The sequence below is a fragment of the Perna viridis genome, chromosome 1, assembly GCF_037379345.1.
Source record: "Perna viridis isolate PV_CMFRI_1.1 ecotype Kerala chromosome 1, ASM3737934v1, whole genome shotgun sequence".
NCBI classification, from domain to species: Eukaryota; Metazoa; Mollusca; class Bivalvia; order Mytilida; family Mytilidae; genus Perna; species Perna viridis.
In genome coordinates, this window is record NC_142445.1 from 10,341,888 (window position 1) to 10,367,355 (window position 25,468).

The window sequence follows — 25,468 nt, forward strand, 5'->3', positions numbered from 1 at the left end:
ATCGTTTTATGTGCTCAGAGTATCTTATAAAAATAACATCTTTTTTAAAATATTGAATACTTATCTTTACTAAATATTTCGAATAATATCAAAGATGCATACGTAGCCGTACTCACACTGTATCATGATTGTTTTATCGAATGTTCATTTTCAAATTTGGTTTTTTGGTTTGTAGCAAACAATCAAGTTTCATTTGTCTTGGTCGTTACTAATTACTTAAATTGTTGTTAAAAAGATTAAAAATATGCTATTCATTGAACCTGAAATGAGTAGTGTTTTTCTGTGTTTTAACGAGTTTTTATGAAAATGTTTTCACAATAGTCATTCAATAATCTGATATCTAAAAAAATGTCCGCTCTCAAAACTGCGAGCATACATATAAGAATTGATGTCAAGATAAATAATTTGTTTATGAGTAATCATTGGAACCAAGATTCCAGCGAAAATCAAAAGAATGTAAACCAGGTGAAAAGACCACACATGGAAAACAGACACACACAACAAAGAACATAAGATAACCAAAATTAAATGAGCAGCACGGACTCCACTTTAAACTGGGAGAATAGACCAGGTGCATCGTTAGGGTAAGCGTTTTCTGTTTTTTTTAGAAACACTCGCAGAAGAAGCGCCCAATTAAAACAAAAAAAAAATTGTTCTGTCAGTAATTTGTTGTCCACCACTCCATTGTTGTCAGAGTTTTACGATTTTAACAGCATGCACCTGATGTAACTCCCATTTCCCTTCTTTCAGTTTTATGTTAATGTTTTTACTCTGTTCGTTACATTGTGTATATGGAACGTCTCTGTTTAATGTATTCAAGTTTCGTCCGTGTTTTCTTTTTTTAAATTTTTACTTATTTGGACCTTCCCATTGCTTATGCTTCGGTTTCGTTTTGCCGATATTTACAACCAATTATATGTTTAATTAGTCAATATAGCTATATATACTTTATCATCGATGGGCAGTAAGAAGGAACAAAATTATTATTCTAAACATTTTGACTGCATAAACCCTGTCATGAAACTGATGACAGATGACAGAAATAATCGATAAAGTCAGTGAATTATTGTATAATCTTTGTTTAGTTGACCTGGATGAGCAAAGTCGCATCCAAAATTTGTCTAATGCCACAATTAAACCTATCAAGCATTATTCTGCATAAAGTGCTCTACTTTATTTGTTGTCATTTTAAATATCACACTAACCCTACACATTTTCCTAGACACAGATTCTGATAACCTAAAGCGGCGCGCTGTTTTCAATAACATCATCTCTTTGTGTATTTTCTATTGATATAATTATAAACCACTTTACTAATTGAGACAAAATGGTTTAATTTATTTTCGTAAAATTGAATTTCCTATGTTTATATCCCACGAATCCCCGATAAAACAAGATTAGTTTTAATACCTTTTATATCTTTTGAAATAAATTTACATATCGGTCGTTCATTGTCAGGGCAAAAAGGATGAAGTTGACGGTGTTATTCATGGCATGAATTAAACTACGGAAACACAAAAAAATACAATATGTGCTACAAAGCATGATTTTACAATGCCTTTACAATAAAAAAAATCGGTACTCGTTCTTTTCTTTAATACAAAAAAAAAAGAAAAGAAAAAAGAGGAAAAAATGATTGATTGAAATACAAAAAGGCTCTGTCCATTAACTATATGCTCAGATATCTCAACCATTTTGTACAATGACTACCAGGAATGGGATTTTTAATAGGCATCGAATAAATGCACATGTGATAAAAAGAGGATAACATTAATATAACTGACTTAAATACATTATATTATAATTGATAAGATTACATAAAATACCGTGACTGCATGTTGTAAAACGATATCAAACATTCTGTACCAGAAACTATGGACCATGTGCACTTGTAGGGTATGCGTCCTCTACTTTTCTAGAAACAACCACTGAGTTACCCATAAAATTTCAAGTCCGAGCCAAACGAAAGAGGAAAGGAAAACTAAGACACGTTGAACAAATCAGTCCTAAAGGTGTAGATGGATACACAGTGACTATCAATGAGTTCACGATGACGAACATTAAATTTCTGTATTGAAGACTTCAATCTTATAATAACATAACCCTATTCCAGAAGCTTAATTGTAACAAATATTGTTTTTAAAAAAAGATAGCCTACGCAGTAAAATGTTGTTCTTTTTACTTCTAAGTTTCTATATTTCTTTCAAGAAAATAACACATGGCACGCAATTTAAAATTTTCGATGCAGTTTTTTCAAATTTTCAATACCGTTTTTTTAAACGACATTAAGTTATCAGTATTTGTCCAATCGGGAAACAGAACTGCGATCAGGTCATTGTTTCCAAAGAAGAGCGTCCTTAAAGTCAAAGGGTAATAAGCGAAACTATATGGACTGCGTCGGAGTAAAAGTCTAGCGCGGTACAAAAAGGTCTACCGCAAGCTGTAGCAAAACGTTTGAGTTGTGAGATTAAGACTCCATAGGGAAGAAATGTTGCAACAGATGAAAGAGAAGTTGACAATACGGAATAAGAAATCATCGCGTTTGTCCTATAGTTTTGCTTTCAAATCGATCAAGATAAGTGGCTGACTTAATTGTGTCAGTGGTATTCTAAGTTCTTTTTGGGTAGATGCGATATAGAGAATCCCCAAAGCTAGAATTGTTTAAAATATAATATGTCATCTTTATAGCGGAAACTAAGATAAAAGAATGTAGCTAAACGATGTTCCTTCTTTTGGATCAAATCAACTATAAAGTCATTCTCCTAAGACTGAAGGAAGAGGTCAACGAGAAGGGAGCATAATTTGTTCTTATTGGAATGCCGACAACACACTGCACAAACATGCTTTCAAGCATTTTAATAACATCTTTGGTATATTTTGAAGATGATTTGGAATCGGTTTTTTTGCAAAGTATGAGAGAGAAAGAGAGAGAGAGAGAGAGAGAGATAATTGAAAACTGCTGCAATAAGCTATTTTAATATGTAAATGATACTATGTATTGACAAAATGCTTTAACAGTCTCTTTCTCTTGACATACAATTGAGATGACTTTTGCACATATAATTCCAATCTTATCAGCATAATTTTTACGCCTTTTTCGTGCATTATGATTGGTTGTTCACCTTTTACAACCTCAGCGATGACAATTTTACAACAGTGTAAATTCCATGTACATATCGTAAACAAGATGTATACAATCGCTTCGACAAAAGATGGAGTCGTTTAGAGGCTTAAAACGGTATTATCTGCTTTATTCCATTCATCTTTGGCATTGTATATACTAAACAACAATTTTGAAAGAATACAGTAATCAGTAGTCCGTAAATACTTTGAATATTGAAATTGACACTATATTGACAATATATGATACCATTGTATTCTGGAGAAATGAAGTTTATATACAACTTCATTTTGCCAGAATACAATGGTACAGAGAATATTAGCGTCATTGTTTGTTACATAATAGAGTCCTGATTTCGGACTGATAGTCACAAAAAAAACGTATTTAATTTAATATTATTTCATAGAAGATTTATTTATCAAGAAGAATTAACTGAAGTTAATGACTTTTTCGAGAGGAAAAATGACGGAATTTTGGAACACCTCGTATTGTTTTTTCCTTACAGAGTTGATAAGTAAGTTTGATAGAATGCAATGAAAAATAAACAGCATTTAAAGAGAACACCTATGCTATCCGTCTCCGGTCTTCGGGGTCTAACATTCAAATGCTGAAGTGAAAAGGGGGAAATTAAGAATGGCAATTTCCTTTTATGAAGACAGGCATAATACTGTTACGCCTTACGGGTGTATAGGTATATAATAACGGAATGGAATGGGGCTTACTTTAGCTTATGATTCGGGAAAATAAGCCCATAACATATATATCCCTTAGTATACTTAAGTATATGAATATTTAATGACAAGTAAGATATGTGAAATAAAGCCATGCAAGGACTGGTTAGCTGCCTGGGACTGACTGGACACGAAGGATGCAACAATGAGAATAAACTCTCTGTCTTGACCCTTACAAGAACATCCCCATAATAATCCAAATACAATAAAACAAGTACAATCTTATATAAGTATGTGTAAATTATCCATATCGCGCATGAGTTCACCTAGACGGACACGAACAAACAACAAAAAGAACCTGAGTGGCCCTCAAGAAATATCTTCATTACAAACCTAAACCTTATTATGTAAGAATACTATATATATAACAAATTCGATAACACCTCTCGAATCTTTGTTTACTGACAAACAACCGACCGGCCACATGTACATACCATAATACTACCATTCAAAAGAGGGTAAAAATACAGGTACTTAAGTGCAAATAAATATCTAACGAAAATGACAATCTAAATAGTCAGGTAATGCATGTAATGACACAAGTGCTAGTATTTGTGAAAATCAGACAAATCGAAAAGAATCTGAAATATGCAAGTCAAAAACCCGACGATCTGACAATTTAATTCTACTCAAAGAAATCCTCTCTATTTGACCACTTTGGTTTTTTTTTTGCATCACTGGATATGTTTAGAACTTTTTTAGAATGTTAGAAAATTGGAGCTTTTAAGAGAATGCATTTAAATAAATTTTCAACTCATTTATTTTGAAAATCAAATAAATCATCTTGTCATTCTTCTAGGTAATGACGTTACAAACTACCAAACTACGCTGTCTAAATAATGTGGATTGTTACCTACCATGTTACACACACACACACACACACACACTGATTCTAGCACAGAGACGGACACTCATATGTAACAAAGTTTACGTATAGTGTCGGCCAATAAATTTTACGAAAACAATGTATGAGGAATCGCAAGCAAACTTCTGTTTTGACACGCCATGCTACTATAAATAACTTTAGTGTGTCAGTTTTATTTAGAACTACACGTCAAAATGAATAACATATGTATATGTACTTTATTTTGTATAACACGATAGTAGCTTTTAACGAAAACATATACTTGTAAAAATGGAATACTAAAACGATTTTTATCTTAATTAGGAACAAATCGAGACAAACTTTTTCATTTAACAACATTATAATGATAGAAATGTCAATTGGTAACTCGAACGATGTTGATTTGACAATGTCTTTAGAACCCCGTATCTACTGTTTGCATATCAACATCATGATATGGATTGTAGCTACTGTAGGTCATGGTCCCACTCGAAACGTCTTTAAATATTTTAAATGTTATCCTGATTGAATGCCAGCTGTTGAAAATACCCAATATATACCCGAAGCGAATTAATTTCGCTTAAGTTGTACAAAAAGCATAATTCTAAATAAAATCAAATTAATACGGTGGGGGGATCAAAGCATTCTTTAAGTAACAGAAACAATGAAATGCTGCTTATTTATAAAAAAAAAGATGTTACTCGTCTTTCGGGTCCTTCATTGTATCTCTTTTGCATGAATTAAGTTGTGATATGGCAGGGATAACCATGCATATTTAATAGACAAGCAAAACGTCTTTAAGTATATTTCCATAAAAGAGCAATCAAGGAAACCAAAATCTAGCGGAAATCAAAACAACGCAATTATGGGACGAAGACCAAACATGGAAAACAGGCACACACAACAAAGAACGTAAAATAACCAAAATAAAACATACAAAGCAATGAACAACTCGGACCCCACTAAAAGTGGGAGCATTGACGAGATGCACCGGTAGGGTAAGCGTCCTCTGTTTTTCTAGAAACACCCGCCGAGCTGCTTACAAAAAGTCAAGTCCGAGAAAAGTGTAAACTGACCTAAACCAGGGTTTTTGAGTAAAAACCTATTAAATTTAAGAGACATTCCTTATAATTTTATTTTTGAAAAATTTCTAAATATCAATAATTGATTCGTAACCAAGCGTTATTTGTCTTGGATTATTTGAATGGCGGAGTGTGGAACAATCGACGTTAACGACGTCATAGTGAATAAACAGGTTATACAAAATAACCTAGGTTGCTCAAAGAGAACCAACCAATTAGAAAACCTGTTTCAAATCAAATTTTTTTCCCCCGAATTAGGGACATTAATCTCGCTTCTCATTAGGTAACAATAAAATTAAATTAGCACATATAACTCATATTTATCTACACTTCTGCATGTCGTTATCAATTGATACCATTATTACAACCACACTTATCAGTTATAGTGGAGATTTACAATGAATTGACGAACGAACGGACGTACCGATAGGATTCGTGTTCGTCTGTTTAGTAATGTACAATGACAACAATTACGGTAGAAATTCTTAAACTAAGGTTTAACTCTTTTCGATTTCATAAAAATTATAACCAAAATAAATGTAATGTCTGCAAACTGGGCGTTTTTTTTATTAGAATGAAAATCGAGTTATAATATCATACGTACCGTTCGTTCAGTTACGAAGAAATACGTAATATTTTAATAAAATATCCAGAATAAAAAAAAAAAAACTTAATATATTTTGAATTTTTAAAATGAGAATTGTTTTTTTTTCTTTGCAAAATATTTGCAAAAGCTATACATCATATAAATATTATAAAGGCAATGTGATGAACCTTATCTAAAAAAACTGGGTATCTATTGCTTCTCCAGATGCTGATCTTCAATAGCCATTGACTATCGCTTTTCTGAAGTGATGACATAGACATGTAGTTCATTTCTCGTTTACTATGTTCTGTCTATAAATTCGTGGATCTAAGCGTGTAACTCATTTTCGCTCAAGAATATCAAAGTCTGACTACTGTGTTCTAGTGCATTTATACCATCTTCAACTGCAAGCAATATTTGTTATATTATACTGAATATCATTAGAGTCCTACTTCGCTACATATACTATTTTTTTTGTTTTGTTGTTGCTATGTTGTTTTTTGTTGTTTTTTTGTTGTTTTTATGTAACTTCCCTAAACATTCAAACATTCACCCCATTACTTAAACCATTTTCAAAAAAAAAAAAAAAAAAAAAAAAAAAAAAATTGACGCGAGGGCGGATCCAGGATTTCAGGTTAGGGTTAAATGCCGAGCGAAACGGGGCAAAATAAATCTGGATGTAGAATTTGTGAAAAATCAAGTCTTACATTTCATGCAAATAAAATTATTCTTCCCAATTTTAGAGTAAATTGGCGTTCAAACTTATCCCCGATAATGTTTCAAATTATGACAATTACTGAAAGCCTTAAAGTTTAAAAAACATATATAAAACTCACTCAAGCCTGTATGTATTTGGACGACATTCGGGTTGATAATTTAAGACTATAACTAAATAATAATCTGAAGAAGGATTCATTCAGTTTTTAATAATCTAATTTGATTTGTTATTAATTTATAGATTGGTTATTTATCTTCTTGACTAGATAGATTATTTTGGTACTGTGACGTAATAAACGTCGATTTGTCCACAGTTCGCAGTTCAAATAACTACAAACTAAATGAGCCTTTGATGTAGGAACAAATAATAATTCTGACTGGAATCGATTAGAAATTAGATTATAAGGATTGTTTTCAATTTTCGACAGAATTAAGCTACGCTTTTTCATAAATCGCTTCGTGATTCTTTAAGTGTAAATTGACCAAAAGTTGTTTATTTCGCATAACATTGTAAAAAATGAAAAACAATCCTTAAATAGATTTTGCATACCTTATACAGACTGAAACCTTCCAATTTGATAGGATAGTGAGTGAATATAAAACGTCGTTGATTTTGTAGTTTGAAATGAAGTTCGTTTGTAATTCGCCCAACAAAGACAAAAACCTTTTAATTGTTATATAATAATGAAAAATAAATTTCAGAAGTTATTTATAATCGTTATGAGAGTGTACGTTGCTCATTAATGAGAATAAGCAGATTTAAAATTACTGAAATATGTGACATGAAATATTCAAAATATTGATTTGATATAAAACCAAGAAGGATGTCATCAACCTCAATTAATATGGAATTATTTACTTACTGTATTCAGGAAATCAGTATCTATAATGATATTCATGAGCCGATTACTAACGACTAGATATTTAGTAGTATTAAGTCACTTAGTTATCAGATACAAAATCGAAGCAGCCAAAAGAAGACGCATTGAGACAAAATGAAGTTTTATAATAGTTCGACAATCATTACGAATTCAAACAACTCTGATTTTTATTTTGGAAGATTCGAATTTATTTTTGATGCTCCTGCATTAGCTATAACTTGTATTGTTATATTAGCTATGGCATCGTTTATAGGTACTTGTGGAAATATTCTCATATTAGTGGTTGTCGCAAAGACAAAGGAGTTACGACAGATTCAGTCAATATTTATTGTGAATCTTGCTCTTTCGGATATGTATGTAACAATGATAGCTGATCCAATGAGTATTGTGGGTAAGTAATATGTCATTCTTCATCAGGACACGACTATACAGTTCTCCAAATCCGTTACAAGTGCATGTTCTTATCATAAATAAAAACGAAACAAAAACAAACAAAACAAACAAAAACAAACAAAAAAACAAAAAACAAAACAAAACAAATCACAAAAAAAAAACCAAAAAAAAAAAAACAAAAAAAAAAAAAACAAACAAACAAACAGACAAAACAAAGACAAAACAAAGAAAAAGGTCCCTTACCGTTTTGGGAGAAGACTAAACATTGGAAATAATGGACTGTTTTATTACTTATTAATTATCTTATATTGCTTGTTCTATTCACTTTATTCAAGTTAATGAATAGAATATATATTCACTTATTACAATGTGCTTAATGTGAGAATTAAAATAAAAAAAAACAAAAAACAAAAAACAAAACAAAAACACATTTTAGGTGATTGGGAATTTGTAAATAGAAATGACTTCGAACAAGACAGAAGAACAACGAAGTTAATTTTGATAATCAGTGTCCCGTAAAATGTGTTTTTTCCTTGGAAACCGTAACAATTGTGAAATGTGGACATGTTTTTGCATGTAATATACTCAGGATTGCCATCTAGCATTGAAAATTCAATATTATTTGGCTTGGCCATTTTCTAGAAAAGGATCGGCAAAATTTCTTGAAAAATATCTCAAAATTTGTTCAAGAAACTTTATAAGAAAAAAAGTTATGTTATGAAAACAATATGCTGCCAAAACACATTTTACCTTTAGTAAAGACATCAATAGTTTTGTTTCCTATAATATTTACATATAACGGCGTACGGTTTACATGTACATACGGTCTTGCTCGTTAAAACCATAATGCATATGCACATATGCAAAATATTTCAAACTACCTGGTTGTCAGTATATGTATACAGTTAGCCATACGCTCCAGCAGTTGCATGGTTTGGTTACATGGCGTAATTATAAAATAAAGAAAGATATGGATACGGGGTTCTGTTTCAAGTGTTATTCTTATGTTATTTATTCTTATGTAAGTAAATTTAAAATGTCACGAAGCTTGTCTTAAATCTTCAGGGCTAAACTTAATCCATAGCAAAATTTAGTAATCTCTCTTCAATTTAGTAAAAAAAACATATAAATTACTGAAAAAATCATCGTTATATCTATTAAGCGCAACGTAAGATCATTTAGCGTGCAAGCTAAATGTTAATCAGATCTATTCCCTGTAATGACTTTTTTAGGAGAAAAATACATATTGTTACCTGCTGAGCCCCAATTTACTCATTTAATTCTTTAACAGAATTGTTCTATTGATATCAGCAACATATCCCATAAAAGTAAAAAAAAATGTTTTTCTCTATTAAACACTCATTACCAAGTTACTAAAATATTGAAACAAACTAGCAATTATCTGATCAATGATTTAAATATGAATGTCTCTTTCGATCTATATAACATAATTTATATTTTAGGTAAAGTGGAAGGACGTCCATTCTTTGATGATTATCCTACATTATGTTTAATAGTCGGAAAATTGTGTACAATATCCTGCATTAATTCCCTTGGATCGATTTCTTTCCTCAGTTTTAACAGATATGTTTATATTTGCCACAATACACACTACCATAGGATGTTCAGCCGTCGGAACTGTTTTGCCATGTGCATGTCTCTTTATGCAGTCGGTGTGTTTCTGGTAATGATGAACGCAGTTGGAGTTGGAGGTCATGGGTTCGACGATAAAAGCCTAGAGTGTATATGGGACAGAATGGCTACATACAGCTTTACAGTGGTGTTTTCAGTATGTCTTGTTTGGCTTCCTGTTCTTGTTGTTGGTGGCTCATATTTATCTCTTTTTCTCCATGTTCGTCACAAAAGAAAACAAATCATGAGCAGAGAAGTCACAAACCATTCAAAAAACAAACCCCTTAAACTTGCCAAATCAATCTTTATTGTATATACTATATTTTCGTTGTGTTGGATTCCGTTCGCCGTGTTACTTGTAGCGGATGTTTATGATACATTTTCTCATGAAGTTCATTTAGGCATAACTGTGTTTGCCCATTTGCACCCATCCATAAACTGGCTTATCTACTACATGACAAATGGTAAATTCAAATCTGGATGTAAGAAATTATTTACGGGCCATTACAACGAAACAATGCAAAGTCAAAGACCAACACCTAGTTGCCAAGTACCTGGAACTACTCCTATAACCCCACTTGGAGTTTTGTCTTCCTATACTTGATTTAAAAAACCGAGGCCCCATTATTAGTCTAGCAACAAGTTTAAATGAACATGGATGATGCAAATGTTTTGTGATTATATGAAAATGGCAAATGTACAAATCTAGTAAGTGTGAAAAAAAAAAAAAAAAAAAAAAAAAAAAAGAATAGTGCAGTGTAAACGTAGAGAAAAACACCATCAGTGCTAAAAAATAGATTGCATCATATAATCACATGACATCACATTTTCCTATTTATCACAAAGGCATCCTAAAGTTATTTATCAGAACTCAGTATAGAGACACATTTGTTAAAAACACATTGCATCTTGTCAGACAATTACCGATTATCATCGTTAAATAAAACTAATTTCTTTGAGCTTTTTTGTATATATCACAGAATTTGTAATTCCCATTTGAAATTAAGTTATTTTATCTTTTAAGACCCAGCTGTTTACGGAGTATCATGTGTACTTTCTCTGGTTGTTGATAGGTAATCCTGTATTTTGAAGCTATTATTAGATAGCAGTATTAAGACTTCAAGGATACTTGACAAATTTTGAAGTACTTCTGGTAATTTGTAGAAACTGCTATCTGCTTTAAAACTGAGTGTACAATTCAAACAAGTATCATATAAAAACAAATAAAAAAGAAAAAGCACAATAATAATAATAATAATAATAATAATGATAGATAATAATAATAATAATAATGATAGATAATAATAGTAATAATAATGATAGATAATAATAATAATAATAAAACAATTTGTGCACGACTGTCCTTAAAATAATGGACAGGAATTTATCTTACTGCTTATTTTACAATAAGAACTATTTTATCTGACATTAAATTCTTGGTGATATAGGTACAGTGATAATATAATTTACATGCTAAGAGTGTTAATGTGCAGTGATAAAATGTATGAAAGACAACCCGACTACCTATACCGAAGGCCGTTCATACTTACATGAACGACCGAAAATAGCTGTTAAATCCTTATAATTCTATCCGACAGTAAAAGTTACCCTCTGAGAGCCTCAGTCGATTATATTGATACATGATATATGTGTATTTTTACGCTTCAATACACACACACATTTCTTTGCACATGTATGGAAGCGCGGACGAATATTTGCACATAATCGGCTGCACAACGACAGTGAAGGCGTCATGGACGAAGTGATAGTTTGCATTGAAAAATACCTGATGTAAACAATTCAACAGGAATATAATTACTAAGAAAATTCAACAAGGAAGAAGGAAAAATACAACAAGGTGTTTTCAAGTGTTCAGTCAGACTCAGTTATAAGTTTATTAACCCGAGCTGAAAATTACTCTGTAAACAAACTTGACCGGAAAAATCAATGTGCATGTAATAAACTATTCGTACGGCTATATGTGCCGTTCAGTTCGTTGCCACACTCTTTCGAACTACGCGGCCGCCATATTGGTTCCAAGTTGACAGGCGTTCATGCATGTATGAACGATCTGGCGAAGTTCATGCATGTATGAACTTTCTGGCAACGACGTTCTCGACCAATCAAAAACGGCTATAAGAATGAAGAATCTCATGATTAGAATTATAAAAAATATATTCCAAGGAAAACACACAAAGAACATGAAAAAAGTATCATATTTGGAACTTTAAAAAATAATATCTTACCAATATTGAAAGAGTAATCAAGGAAGCCATGATTCTAGCGGAAATCAAAAGAATGTAATCCAGGGACAAGACCAAACATGGAAAACATACACGACAAAGAACATAAAATAATCAAAATAATACATACAAAGTAACAAAACTAAATTAGGATCATGGACCAGGTACATTGGTAGGGTAAGCGTCCTCTTCTTTTCTAAACACACCCACCAATTTGCTCATCGCTCATAAAACGTCGTCCTGGGTAGACGAAGGAGGAACGGTAAACTATGGCAACAAGTTAGTTATCATGGTGTAGATGGATACACCGTAACGATCCACGAGTTCATGACGACGATCTTAAAATTTCGGTAGTGATGAAAGCAACATAACTCTGTTCGAGAAGCCTAGTTGTAAGACGTCTTACGCTATGCAAAAGCGTCTGCGTAGTTACGGTAAGCTCTGGTATAACGTATGAGCTGTGATATTAAAACTCAATACGCAGGTGCTTAAGGGATGTTGTCACAGTCACAATACGGAGTGAAAAGTCATCGCATTTGTCATACAGTTTGGTCATTACATTTCCTTTACCATCGATCTCTAAGTATAGGTCATGATACGAGGCTGACTTCACTGTGTTTGTAAGATCCTTTGTCTCAATTTCTTTGGGGAAGATGCGATGTACCTAATCCCCGAAACTAGGATTGTTAACGACAGTACGTCATCTATATATCGGAAACTGAAATTAAAGGATCTAACTAAGCGATGTTGTTTCTTTTGGATCAGATCAGCTACAAAGTCATCCTCATAAAAGTAAAGGAATATATATGCAAATAGAGGAGCACAATTTGTTCCCATTGGAATGCCGACTGTTTGTGGAAAAACATTCCAACACACTGGACAAAGGTGTTGTCGATTAAATATTATCGCATTTTGAAAACATCTTCGGTATATTTGGAAGATGAATTGGAACTATCTTTTACAAAGCATGAGGAATCTCTACCAAACACTGCATATTTGTATCTAGATGTACCGATTTTTTTTTAAGTAACAACGATGTATAAAGTTTTGAGTCAGGATTTTAACTGAGGTGGCGAATAGAAGTCTAAAGAGTTGAACAATCCTAGGTTTAAATGCTATTGTTTTCTGTTCATTATTTTGAATTGAGGATTTCCAGAAGATCTTCAGAGGTTTTTAGGTTCCACATTGAATCAATACAAATACAGGAGTAACAAGTGTCGTGGTTAGACAGTAGACCCTCTTTGACAGCTGTGAGTATAGAAGTTAAATGTTTTCAAAGAAGTTTGGTGATACACTTTGCAGATTCATCCATGTAGCGTTATTTGTATGGATTCTTGTGGAGTTTAGGAATCCAGTTCATAGACGGTAGATCACAATCATCGTCTTTAGAGAGAGACCAAAAGAGGATAGCATAAATTATGGTTTCCGACTATTTCTTCTTTGGAGAGTGTGGTAGCAGTATAGGTCATATTACTGTCATCATTTCCTATGTCTACCTCTGATAATAAGAGGAACCTCTGCTGTTACGACAACAGATTTGTCATGTATATTAGTCAATATTTTTGCTACGTCGGGGTCTTTAAAAACTAATGTAGCATTGACACTCATTGACCTAATTAAAATTTAATACGTTTAAAAAATTAAAGACATCACAGCCTTTACCCACTCTGACAGAGAATCAATGCCTTGTCCTCGTTTTATCCATTTCCTTGAGTAGTCCTCCACGGCATCTTTAAGAACTTTAAAGTTATAATTTTAATTGATGGAGCGTGGTTCACGGTACTTGGGACCTTACGAAAAGATTCGTTTTCGATGATGTTTAAATCTGAAGGAAACTTCAACAATTTAATCTTTTGGTAAAAAATACATTTTATCCAGTATTGCGGTTTTAAATTTGATTAATAGCTGGTTTTTTTTACAATGGAACGGAACTACAACGACTTAAACATTGAACAATACATGAAGATAGATGAATTCCCAATGCGATGTGATTCAATTCAATTCAATTCAGTGCTTTAGTTTCTCCAGGAGAATATATTTTTCGTACACAATGACTGCACAATTATTGAGAAAAAATATTTACAAATATCATGAATTTAATGTCAATTGATCTAAGTGCGACATTATGAACTGACGAACCATATACTGTACTTGTTATTTCTGAGTCCCAAGTGTAATCAATACCAAGTAAATAATAGAAGTATGTATACTATAGTAGAATTCCATTTTTAGGCTGAAAGTAAAATAAAAAAAACTAGTTTTCATTTTTTTCTGATCCTTTAAAGAAAGGACCTTCATACCAAGTTATTTTTAAAAATGCACCACGAGGATTGAGGTTACTTCTTCAAAGACCGAAAAAATACAAAAGCCATTCCCTAAAGGATCAAGAAAAAAGCACGGTACTAGTTTTTGTTATGTTATTACAATTTCAGCATTGAAGTTATTGCAAATAGATCGAAAAAAATATAATAGCCATTCCTTATAATTTACTTCTAGTATCAAAATTCAACAAATATAGTATAAAAAATCTTTGATAATGTAAAAGTCACAAAACAAATAATCATAAAGCTTGTTACTTTGAAATTAAATAATAATCAGTTGTACCCCGGACACCCAAGACACAATTAAAACAGGTTCTGAAGTTATCAGTCATATCAAGTATTGAAAACGTGATAACGTTATACTTTTTTTAATTTAGATTATGTCTCTAGGTGTAATACACTTATAACGAAAACTCGATTTTTGCTCATTGAAAGACTAAAGACGTCCGTGTTATTAAAATATAGACCACTTTTGAGACAATATACACACATTATTCAAATCCATATTCAAAGATTAACGATCTAACCGAACCATTTATTGCTGTTTTTTAAAGGGTTAACTATACGATTAATATTATATTTCATATAATGAAAATGAGAACGATTTAATACTCAAATAATCTTTCTCGTGGATCGTTATGGTGTGTCCATCTGCACTATGAAAACTGATTTATTCAACGGGTCACAGATTTCCTTTCCTCGTTTATCTACCCCGGACTTGACTTTTTATGAGCAACTCGGTGGGTGTTTCTAGAAAAGCAGAGGACGCTTACCCTACCGGTGCACCTGGTCCATGCTCCCAGTTTTTAGTGGAGTCCGAGTTGCTCATTTACTTTTGTTACTTTGTATGTATGATTTTAGTTACTTTATGTTCTTTGTTGTGTATGTCTGTTTTCCATGTCTGGTCTTTGTCTTTCATCGTTTTTCAAAAAAAAAAAAAAATGGTACACCTAGATACAAATATATAGTTCTTGGTAGAGATTCCTGATACTTTGTAAAATATAATTCCAAATCATCTTCCAAATATACAGAATGTTTAATCGACAACATATTTGTCCAATGTGGTGGACGCATTTTTCAGCAAACGGTCGGCATTCAAATGGAAACATATTGTGCTCCTCTACTTGCTGACCTATGCCTTCACTCTTATGAGGCCGACTTTATAGATGATCTGATCCGAATGAAAGAATATCGTTTAGCTAGATCCTTTAATCTTAGTTTCCGCTGTATAGATGACGTATTATCTTTAAACAATCCTAATTTCGGGGATTTGATAATCTCATCTCCCCTCAAAGAACTTGAGATAAAGGATACTCTTGACACTGTGAGGTCAGCCTCATATCTTGGCCTACACTTAGAAATCGATGGTAAAGGAAAACTATTGATCAAACTTTACAACAAACATGATGACTTTTCATTCAAAATATCAACTTTCCTTTTATCTGTGGCAATATCCCTTTAGCACCTGCGTATGGAATGTTCATATCACAGCTCATACATAATGCCAGAACTTGCCGAAACTACGCATACCTTTTGTTTCGTGCAAGATTTCTAACAAATAGGATTCTGGAACAGGGTTATGTTGCTACAAGATTGAAGTCGTAACTACTGAAGTGTAATGGTCGTCATCATGAACTCGAGGATCACTACGGTGTATCCATCTGCGCAATGAAAACTGAGTTTTCCTTTCATCTTTCGTCTATCCCGGACTTTCCTTTTTATGAGAAACTCGACGGATGTTTCTAGAAAAGCACAGGACGCTTAACCTACCGGAGCACCTGGTCCATGCTCCCAGTTCATAGTGGAGTCCAGGTTGCTCATTTGCTTTTGTTATTGTATGATTTTATTTACTTTATGTTCTTTGTTGTGTATATCTGTTTTCCATGTCTGGTCTTTGTCCCTGGATTACATTCTTTTGATTACCGCTATAAACTTGGTTCCCTTGATTATTCTTTGAAAACCTTGAAGACGTAAATAATGTTTTAACTTTGCAAGTCGATTTCAGAAGATCGACCTTAGCTGACATTATAAAAAATAATAAAAACAGTTTAGAAGAAAACACGATTTTTAAATGGACAATAAAGTAAAGTAAATAAAATCATACATACAAAGTAACAAAAGCAAATGAGCAACTCGGACTCCACTAAAAACTGGGAACATGGACCAGGTGCACCGGTAGGGTAAACATCCTCTGATTTTCTAGAATCAACCACCGAGTTGCTCATAAAAAGTCAAATCAACAGTATCTAACAGTTGCAACCAAAGGGTTTCGTTTAGAGGTTGTGTTATATGTCTAATGAAACATGAATTGTGGTTCACTATGCGTGGATAATGAAATTTTGGACACCGTTAGTAAAGCATGTTAGTTAAGATGTTATGTAGAAAATCAGGTTTTCATCTCACTTTTACAAGACTTCTACAACACAGAAAATGAATCTTTATCAACGTACATATTGCGTGTAAAGATAAATTAAGGCCTTCGCGTAAATAAAAAGCAACAATGACGTCTAGGTAGTAGCAGTATACTTTAGATAATCAGTGCACTATTCAAATGATAAATTGACGAATAAAGCAATCAAACAGTTAATCAGTTAATTAATAAATCGGATCTTACATAAAATGTAAAAAAAAAACACTTCTCAAATAAGTTCTGGTAGGACCCATAAAAGATTTAGAAGATCAATTTCCAGGGTTGCAAAAAACGATAATCCATATAGTGTTCTTTTCTTGTTATCACCCTCAACATGCTAGACTCTTTTTCAAATTAAATTACATGCAGAACTGATTTGATGGCAGAAGGCATTGTAGCTCCCGGTCACAAACTTTCGATTGAGTTGGGTATTATTTCTATTGTCTTCATCATAAGCGACTCCCTGAAGTGACTATCACTTAATTTACAATCAGGCCATGCTGTCATACAATGTCACAGATGTGCAAGTAAAAGCTAGATATAACGAGAATGGAAACATTGAACATATCAAAGAGACAATAACTCCACCGGGATAAAAAAAAGTCAGCTCAAGGTATGGTTTATTTGTCTGACAACACGTAGTAAAACCAACAGTTTAACATAAGTATTTAAGAAACTTTGCTTCTGTAAGAAACTATTCACTAGGGAACAATACAGTTTGATTGTCAGTACATATAGATCCATCAGTGTCATATCAAATGAGCTTTATTTCAAAAAAATGTAATACAATATGCATGTCACAGAGACTATGTATAAAAATTCAATACATACAGTGGTTGTTTGTGTAATTTATAACTCTAGATAGACAGCAAGGGCACAATAACTTGCTACATGATTTGAAGTTTACAATTATATGAATTAGTTTTAATTGCATGCAGTTCGCCATAATGTTGCGTAACCAACTATATTGGTATGTAAAATAACATGCATAAAGCCCCCTAAAACATTTAATTGTCGACATCTGTAGGCTTAGTTTGTATTAGTTAACAGTTCCTTGTCCGTACAAATCTAACTGTGCCTGTCATTTTAATTAAGCGGTCGTTTTTTCCTTGCCCCACAAAAAGACTTGAAATTACCAGCAACGCTTACATGTATTTCTTTTCTCCAAAATATCCTACAATACTTTTTGACAAGAAAATAACTAGTGCAAGAATAATCAAGGGAACCAAGGTTATAGCGGTAATCAAAAAGACGTAATCCAGTGAATGACAAAGACCAGACATGGAAACAGATATACAAAACACAGATTTATACTATCAATGTAGATTAAACTTGAAGCAAAATATTTATCCGAACTTTTGTTTTTGTTGCAAGTGGAAATCATCTTTTAAACATAAGATATATCATAAATAGTACAAAATGTGCCTCTAGAAATGATTCAATACTTGATGACCAAATTTTTCAATTAATTGTTGGAATTAGAAGAGTTTTATAATCTTCACGATTTTTGGCCTTTCGAAACATAAGAACATATGACTTTTGAATTACTTTTTTTCCACACCTAACTAGTATATATGGAGCTTCTGTTGAAAGCTAAGACACTTGATTTATCATAAAAAAGGAAAACAATGATAGGATCAACGAAAATTGTTTGGTTTTACATGTTGCTGTGAGAATACACATAATTTGAAATTCAATAAACTTTGGAACTATGAACTCTTATTACTACTAGAATTCTAAACAATGCTGTTTGTCTTAAAAGACATTTAAAATACATTTATTTCTAATGCTTCAAATTTTGTACAGATAAGACGTTTTTGTTAAAAAAAAACATTGTGATTGATATTTCGGAGGATCCATAGTAGTTATATTGTGCATAATATTGGATATCACAGTTCCATATTGGAGACTTTAAAATAGGTTTTAAAATGAAACAAAAAAAAAAAACTCTTGCACTACATTTTACAGCATAAAAACAAATTTAATCAATAAAAAGTCTTTTGTTTTCATTTTTTGGTGAAATATTTGAAGTAAGCTGCATCTGTACACATTGACCTTTATGAACCCAGATTTTTTTAAGTTTACTTACAGAGAGACTGTGTGACGATTTTCTCTTTCTTTTTCTTTTGTCAACAACCCTTTTAATATCAATGCATTTGTTTAAGTTAAGTAATTCAAGCTACTTGACTCGACAATCAGTATTTTCGATGATATTCAAATCACCTTCTATCAATGACTGACGATACTAAATTTAAACTGAATATCGTGACAGGAGCAATCAAGAGGTTCAGTACCGTATTCATTATTGTTATGAAGGTTTGAATATTAAGTGAAAATGTGGCGGAATGTTTGAAATGGTGTTGACGAATATTACCAAGATTAATAGATTAAATACTTTTGTTGGAAGAACAAAGCGACAAAACTAGATAATACTCCTATGTATCCGCTCTTCGAAGTCTTTGATAGGTGAAGTCCAACACTACAACATCAACTTTGAATCAATATAAAGATAGGCCATTCTCTGAAATTAAATGGCAGGTTTAAAGTTTATATAAATTCTGTAAAGATAAAAAAAAAAGTATTTGTGCAAAACGTTAGTCCAAATAAGCAGGCTTTGCAACTACAATACAATATGGTGGTGGTTGCCATGGCTTCTGTTAACTTAACTGATTGGAAAGCCATTAATTATATGCGCGTCATTTATTTTTGGACAGGACATGCAACTTATTATTTTTTTTTAAAGTAATTGATGAATATTGATTAACTGATTTCATGTGCTTTAAACGTAACTGTTTATAACAATATCTGTTTTGTTTTATGACTTCCATACACTTATCTGGATGTAAATCAATGGACACGGAAACATATCAACATGCAAGAAAGTAGTTTTTGCTCGACCGAGCATATTTAAATAAGCTGTTCTTCGTCCTTTATATATACATGTGTAACGAGAATTACCATCCTTAAATCATTGAGATAAAGTGATTTTGTGCTTATGCGGGAAATATCATGCGACAATTTACTTTTTCTGAAGGAAGTCCTCACTTCTCTAAACAACCTTTATTTGATCTCAACATAACTGAGGACATTGGTAACTTTTGTTTTGAAATGTTCATTCATAGTACATTTCAATGAGACTCAAACATTTTTTTTTATTCATTTATCCTAATGTTTCAAGTAGTATAAAATTTCACTGCTCGAATAGCTGGTTATTTCATAATATTTGTTATTCATTACCCGACTCTTACACAGACCGGCACTTACTTTTTCGCATCGAATTTACTACTTGTGATAAAATGCATTCAGCACATTGTTTGTTAAACGTTGACTCAGTTAGCTATTAAAAACTTAGATACTTGAGTAGATGGTGTCAATTTACAAAGTGCCCTAACGTAAAAGGTAGATATTATCCTATGTAAAAGTAATCATTGCGATCTTATTAATTATAGTTATAAAAAAATCTATATCCGTGGCATGGAAAATTGAGAATGTCAAGTTAAGGTAAAAAGAAAACAAATCTTATGAACTGCACATAAAATTATATCTAAATGTCGAAGAAAAGAAGTACAATTTTTATTATGTATATATGTAATGGGGCAACATTCTTATATATAATTAAATAAAAGTAATATGAAATATTCTCTAAATTGCTAATCTAAAGACAATTTAACAAGATTTGCTTTCATTTATATTGTATTCTATTCCAAATCTAATAATAAAAATCTATTTTAAAAAAAAAATACTTGATGAAATTTTTATAGTGTTCGTAGAACTAGTTGATTACAGGTTATGTTTAAGTGAAAAGTGTTACCATAGTTTTAGTTTACTTTAGTCATATAAACTCTGATGCAATGGATAAGGTAACGCACTGCATAAGTATAAGACAGACAAATAGATGAACCGAAGACGAACAACAAACTCAACAAAATAAAACGGCAGAAAATAAGTACAGTGTAATTTGTCTGAATCAAAACCTGGTAGCAGTGACCATTTGAATATCAATGAAAGGAGAAAGGTGCTCTTCAGAAAACAAAAAAAACTATTTTATTTTTATTTTTGTTATTTCCGGTTTCGCGAATATATGATGAACAGAATAACCTTTTCTTATAGTGGAGATTGAGATTGATGCGCACGATATTGATGAACAAATAAATGATGATTGTTTTCATTTTTTTAATTTTGTTCCATTACGTCCGATTATAGAATTGATTCTAAGAATGGTTTTCTTCAATTTCAGTATCAGTAGGTGTCCTGAATTATCAATTTATTCTTTAGCTCATAGCAGAAAACTAATTTCAATATGGGCATTGCAAATTACTTTTTAAAGACATTTAACGACGTAATACATCATCGAATTTACAATCATTTATGACCACATATGACATTTTAACGTTGATGACAATGACGTGGATTCGACAATGATTATCTTTTTTCATGCACAACTGCATATGATGTATACCCTTTCCATTAATATCTATTGTATATCAAAATCCTACAGACGGCTAAGGGCGGGGACCACTGATAAGATGTATGGCCAGGCAGGCTGGCGATCAGATTGAAAGAAAGGACCATTCAATACCTACATACTTTATTTTGGGGCATTAAAATAAATTCATGACAAATTCAATCGACCTAATCACTGCGCGATGCATTTGTTTAAACGAAATGCAGTAAAATTGGACTAATTTTTGTCAGTATACGCCTGTTTTCATCTAATTGACAAGGAAAATTCCATACATAATCTATACAAAATCTTGTTCATAATTCTCAATTTGTTCGATTGACTATTGTTTTCTCTTAAATCACAAGTCTAAAGTACGTTAACAAAGGTCATCTTTGACAAAAATTAAGAGAAACTATAAAAAGTATTAGGTACGATTTACCTTCTACTGGTTAGTTTGTATGTAAGTTCTTACATTAATCTATAGTTTTGAATTATGCAGAAAAGCGTTTTAAAATTGTTTCAAAATTTAGTCTTTGGCATTCCCAGCGTTAACTACACTATGTTGATTTTTTCCCACGCAGTCAGTATAATTTCGCTTTTTACCCTTTGACCTTAAGGACGCTTTTCTATGGAAACGCAAGTCACCTGATCGCAATTCTGTTACCCGATTGGCCAAATACTGATAACTGAGTGGCGTTCGAAAAAACTGTATCGAAACGATGTGCTAATTTTCTTGAATGAAATGTAGAAACTTATAAATAAAAAGAACAAAATATTACTGCGTAAAGATAGTACTTGTTTACAATATAGATTCAAGTTAATTATTTTATTTTCAACTGGTATGCTAAATGATTTTATTAAAGATTTAGGGCCATGTAGTCTCTATGTGGTATATATGTTGCCGAAGTTGGAAGCTGAAATATCTCCCATACTGTAAATTTGTCTTCCAAGTGAAGTTGAAGGAATGTTTGTACCCATTGGACGTGCATCTATTTCACTTACACCACCTAAATTACTAATTTGTCTACCCAATATATTTGTACCGATGACATCGCTTTCTCTACCAGAATCTCTTGGTATCATATCTGTTGGTAAACTGCTACTGCTTAAAGTTGAACCCGATATAACAGGCATGCTAATGATGTCTTCCCCACCAGTAAATTTTGGAAAGCCTTTACTTGCAAAGTGATCAAATTGACTGACAAGTGGTTTCTCTGTATTTTTAACATCAGCTCCATTAATTACTGTGTGTGTACCAGTAACCACATCGCCACCAATTAAACTCCCACCAAGAATGGTAGAACCAATAATATCAGAATCTGTGGGGAAAACACAGTATGATCCACATACGTCAGCGCAACATTTCTTACTTCCAGAACAATCAATGTCACTGAAGCACTTGCTTTCGCAAAATGTACTGCCTCTCAATATTTTCGGGCACTTCCCAGGTTTTTCATGTTTTACTTTTGAAGGCGCATATACTATAAAGGAATGTTTAATAAAATTTATTGATTAATTTCAAATTGTTATTTAACAAGTAACCAATCACAAACTTAAAACAAAATAACAAAATTTAAAACACACAAAAAAATAAAATAAAATAAAAAATGAGAAAAAAAAGAAAAAAAAACAATAATGAAAACAAAACACTGACAGAAACAAACAAGAGAAACAAACAGAAACATTGTAATTACAACGATACTGACAGCTGGATAGACAAACAAAAGGAAAATAAAAATTACGTCGTTAACAATAATTTACAAAAAGTTATAAGTGCTAAAACGTATAATGTTGGACTTAAATGTGTTAATATTTATTTTGGAAACTACTACTTCTTGTTATTTTCTTTTTTAGTAAAATATCTTTAAATGTGGTTGTACAAGTTAAGATACTTACACGAAACTGACAATGCGACGACACACGAAAATAGAATAGGGACTTGTGTCATTCTAACATACAGTCTGTAAAAATGAAGTATTAACTCACAGTAGAAGAGCAAGTAATATACCTGTTTAGTTTTTAAAGCTCTTATTCAGTGATAGCCAAACCAAATCCTTAAGAAGTCCCTTTGTGGAAATTAATATGATATCTAAATTCAAAAATGCGGATTTTTTTTTAACAGATAACGGTTATACGGTTTAGTGAAAAGATTGAGCTTTGCCAATCTTTAAAATGTTAATCTGAAATTTATTTATGTAAAGTAGTATGAACATTCTTGCACAAAATTCGTATCACCCCCAAAACACTAAGGAGTTTCTAGAAAGGCAGAGGACGCTTACCCTACCGGAGCACCTAGTCCATGCTCCCAGTTATTAGCGGAGTCCGAGTTGCTCATTTACTTTTGTTACGTTGTATGTATTATTTTAGTTACTTTCTGTTCTTTGTTGTGTTTGTCTATTTTCCATGTCTAGTCTTTGTCCGTGGATTACATTCTTTTGATTTCCGCTAAAAGCATGGTTCTCTTGATTACTCCTTCATTCCTTGTATTAAAAACGGGGCTACAAAAATGTAAAAATCCATTGGAATACTCCGTTGTGCTCATCGTTGCATGATTTGGCGTCCATTTTAGATATTTTTGTTTGGATTTGATTCTTTCTTTAATAATTCATCGTAAATCTTAAACTGCCTTCATATATTGTTCTGATCTAATGAGAGGTTATCCCTTACACACGAGCACAGCATGCCAAAACCAGCAATATTTATATGAATGGAAGTTTGAAAAAAACTTGGTCGATGCTACCGCTAGTGGCTATAGGTTCCAGAGGGTATTCATCAACCAAGTACTCAGACTAGTCTAAATCGAATTATGTAACATACATTTTTACCGAAATTTGCCCTACTACGAATTCTGAAACATTTTAAATCACTGAAGATTCATTTCATGTATTGAACAGGAGTTCCAGTGTTGTAGCTTCTTTAACATACTTTGGTTGAACTCTATGGTGCTGGATTGGGCTTCCTATTTATATATCGTTTGGATTTGAGTACGTAATTTAGTGCTGAATCTTGAACCCATTACGTATTTAAAACACGTGTACAGCATATCAAATTTGTAATACTATATATATTGGTATTTTGGTGTAGAAAACCTAGATTACCTTCAATCACCATGCACATGTTATTCTACAAATACAAATTGTAAAAGTCAATGTGTATATCCTTAATGGACATGTTATATGTACAAAGTCTGTTAAAAAGAAGACTGTTTTAGTCAGAAGCAACGTCGAGAACTATCACAATCTTCCGAGTGAAATCATTCCTGATCGAGGATATATAATTGGTCTATTATGATGAAAAACACATTCTTTAGTTCATTTAGTTCATTTATTTACCAGTTTTAAAACTTGTTCCTTGGTTATTAAGTCAACATGTTCATTGGGTTTTAGTGTCAATACAGTTACGAAATTCTCAGTACTAAATTGAAAAGAAAAGAAATTACAAACTGAAATTGACAGCCTTACACTTGTACCCTTTTTTGTTCACCAAATCAGGATGTAACATGGTCTTTGTTTAGATAGTCATATGGACCGTTTCGAAAAGCTTTAATAATCATAGTTGACCGATTAACCCTATAATGGACTGAAAACAAAAAAAAACAATGCACAACATTTTATATTCATCAGGCATGTGTTTCTATAATGTAATTTACTGGTTTATAATAAAGAATAATACATCGTCGAAGATCAGAAATATTTTTTTTCAGACAAATGATTGTGGAACAAAGAACACTCATTCTAATTAACGATGCTAGCAGCTCGAACAAAAATCTATATGATATATACTATATGAAGAGTAATAACAAAATAACCAATTTGATAAACTTTAGATATATTAAAAAAACTACTTAACTTAAGCGATGAACGTGTTTCCATGGAAGTAACTGGTAAATACAATTGACAACATAAAACACTATGGCTTGATGTACCTTTATACCATTGTTTACAGCTAAAGCGCATGTTAACCGCATTATTAATATATCACGTTTTATTCAGAAAAATCGAACAAGAAAAAATAGATAATGTTATTATATCTTAGTGCATTTCAATGGAAATTTCCATCTTTC

The 25,468-nt window shown here is 32.1% G+C and overlaps 2 protein-coding genes across 4 annotated transcripts; one reads left to right on the forward strand and one right to left on the reverse strand.

Moving 5' to 3' along the window:
• The first annotated feature begins 7,718 nt into the window (after nucleotides 1-7,718).
• LOC148627191 (melatonin receptor type 1B-B-like) lies at nucleotides 7,719-10,905 on the forward strand. Its single transcript, XM_088564653.1, has 2 exons — nucleotides 7,719-8,353; nucleotides 9,819-10,905. Exons 1-2 carry the CDS (start codon nucleotides 8,077-8,079, stop codon nucleotides 10,589-10,591), a joined length of 1,050 nt encoding a protein of 349 aa, XP_088420779.1. The 5' UTR covers nucleotides 7,719-8,076; the 3' UTR covers nucleotides 10,592-10,905.
• An 11,217-nt stretch (nucleotides 10,906-22,122) lies between these two features.
• Nucleotides 22,123-25,331, reverse strand: LOC148627192 (uncharacterized). 3 transcript variants are annotated; one of them, XM_088569362.1, is made up of 3 exons: nucleotides 25,254-25,331; nucleotides 23,302-23,366; nucleotides 22,123-22,886 (listed from the first exon to the last, which is right to left on the reverse strand). In XM_088569362.1, exons 2-3 carry the CDS (start codon nucleotides 23,351-23,353, stop codon nucleotides 22,288-22,290), a joined length of 651 nt encoding a protein of 216 aa, XP_088425488.1. In that variant the 5' UTR covers nucleotides 23,354-23,366; nucleotides 25,254-25,331; the 3' UTR covers nucleotides 22,123-22,287. The 3 variants fall into 3 exon arrangements, with proteins under 3 accessions (XP_088425488.1, XP_088425506.1, XP_088425497.1); XM_088569380.1 differs by lacking the exon at nucleotides 25,254-25,331 and adding an exon at nucleotides 24,504-25,220; XM_088569371.1 differs by lacking the exon at nucleotides 25,254-25,331 and having other exon boundaries at nucleotides 23,302-24,487.
• Between the last annotated feature and the right edge of the window lie 137 nt (nucleotides 25,332-25,468).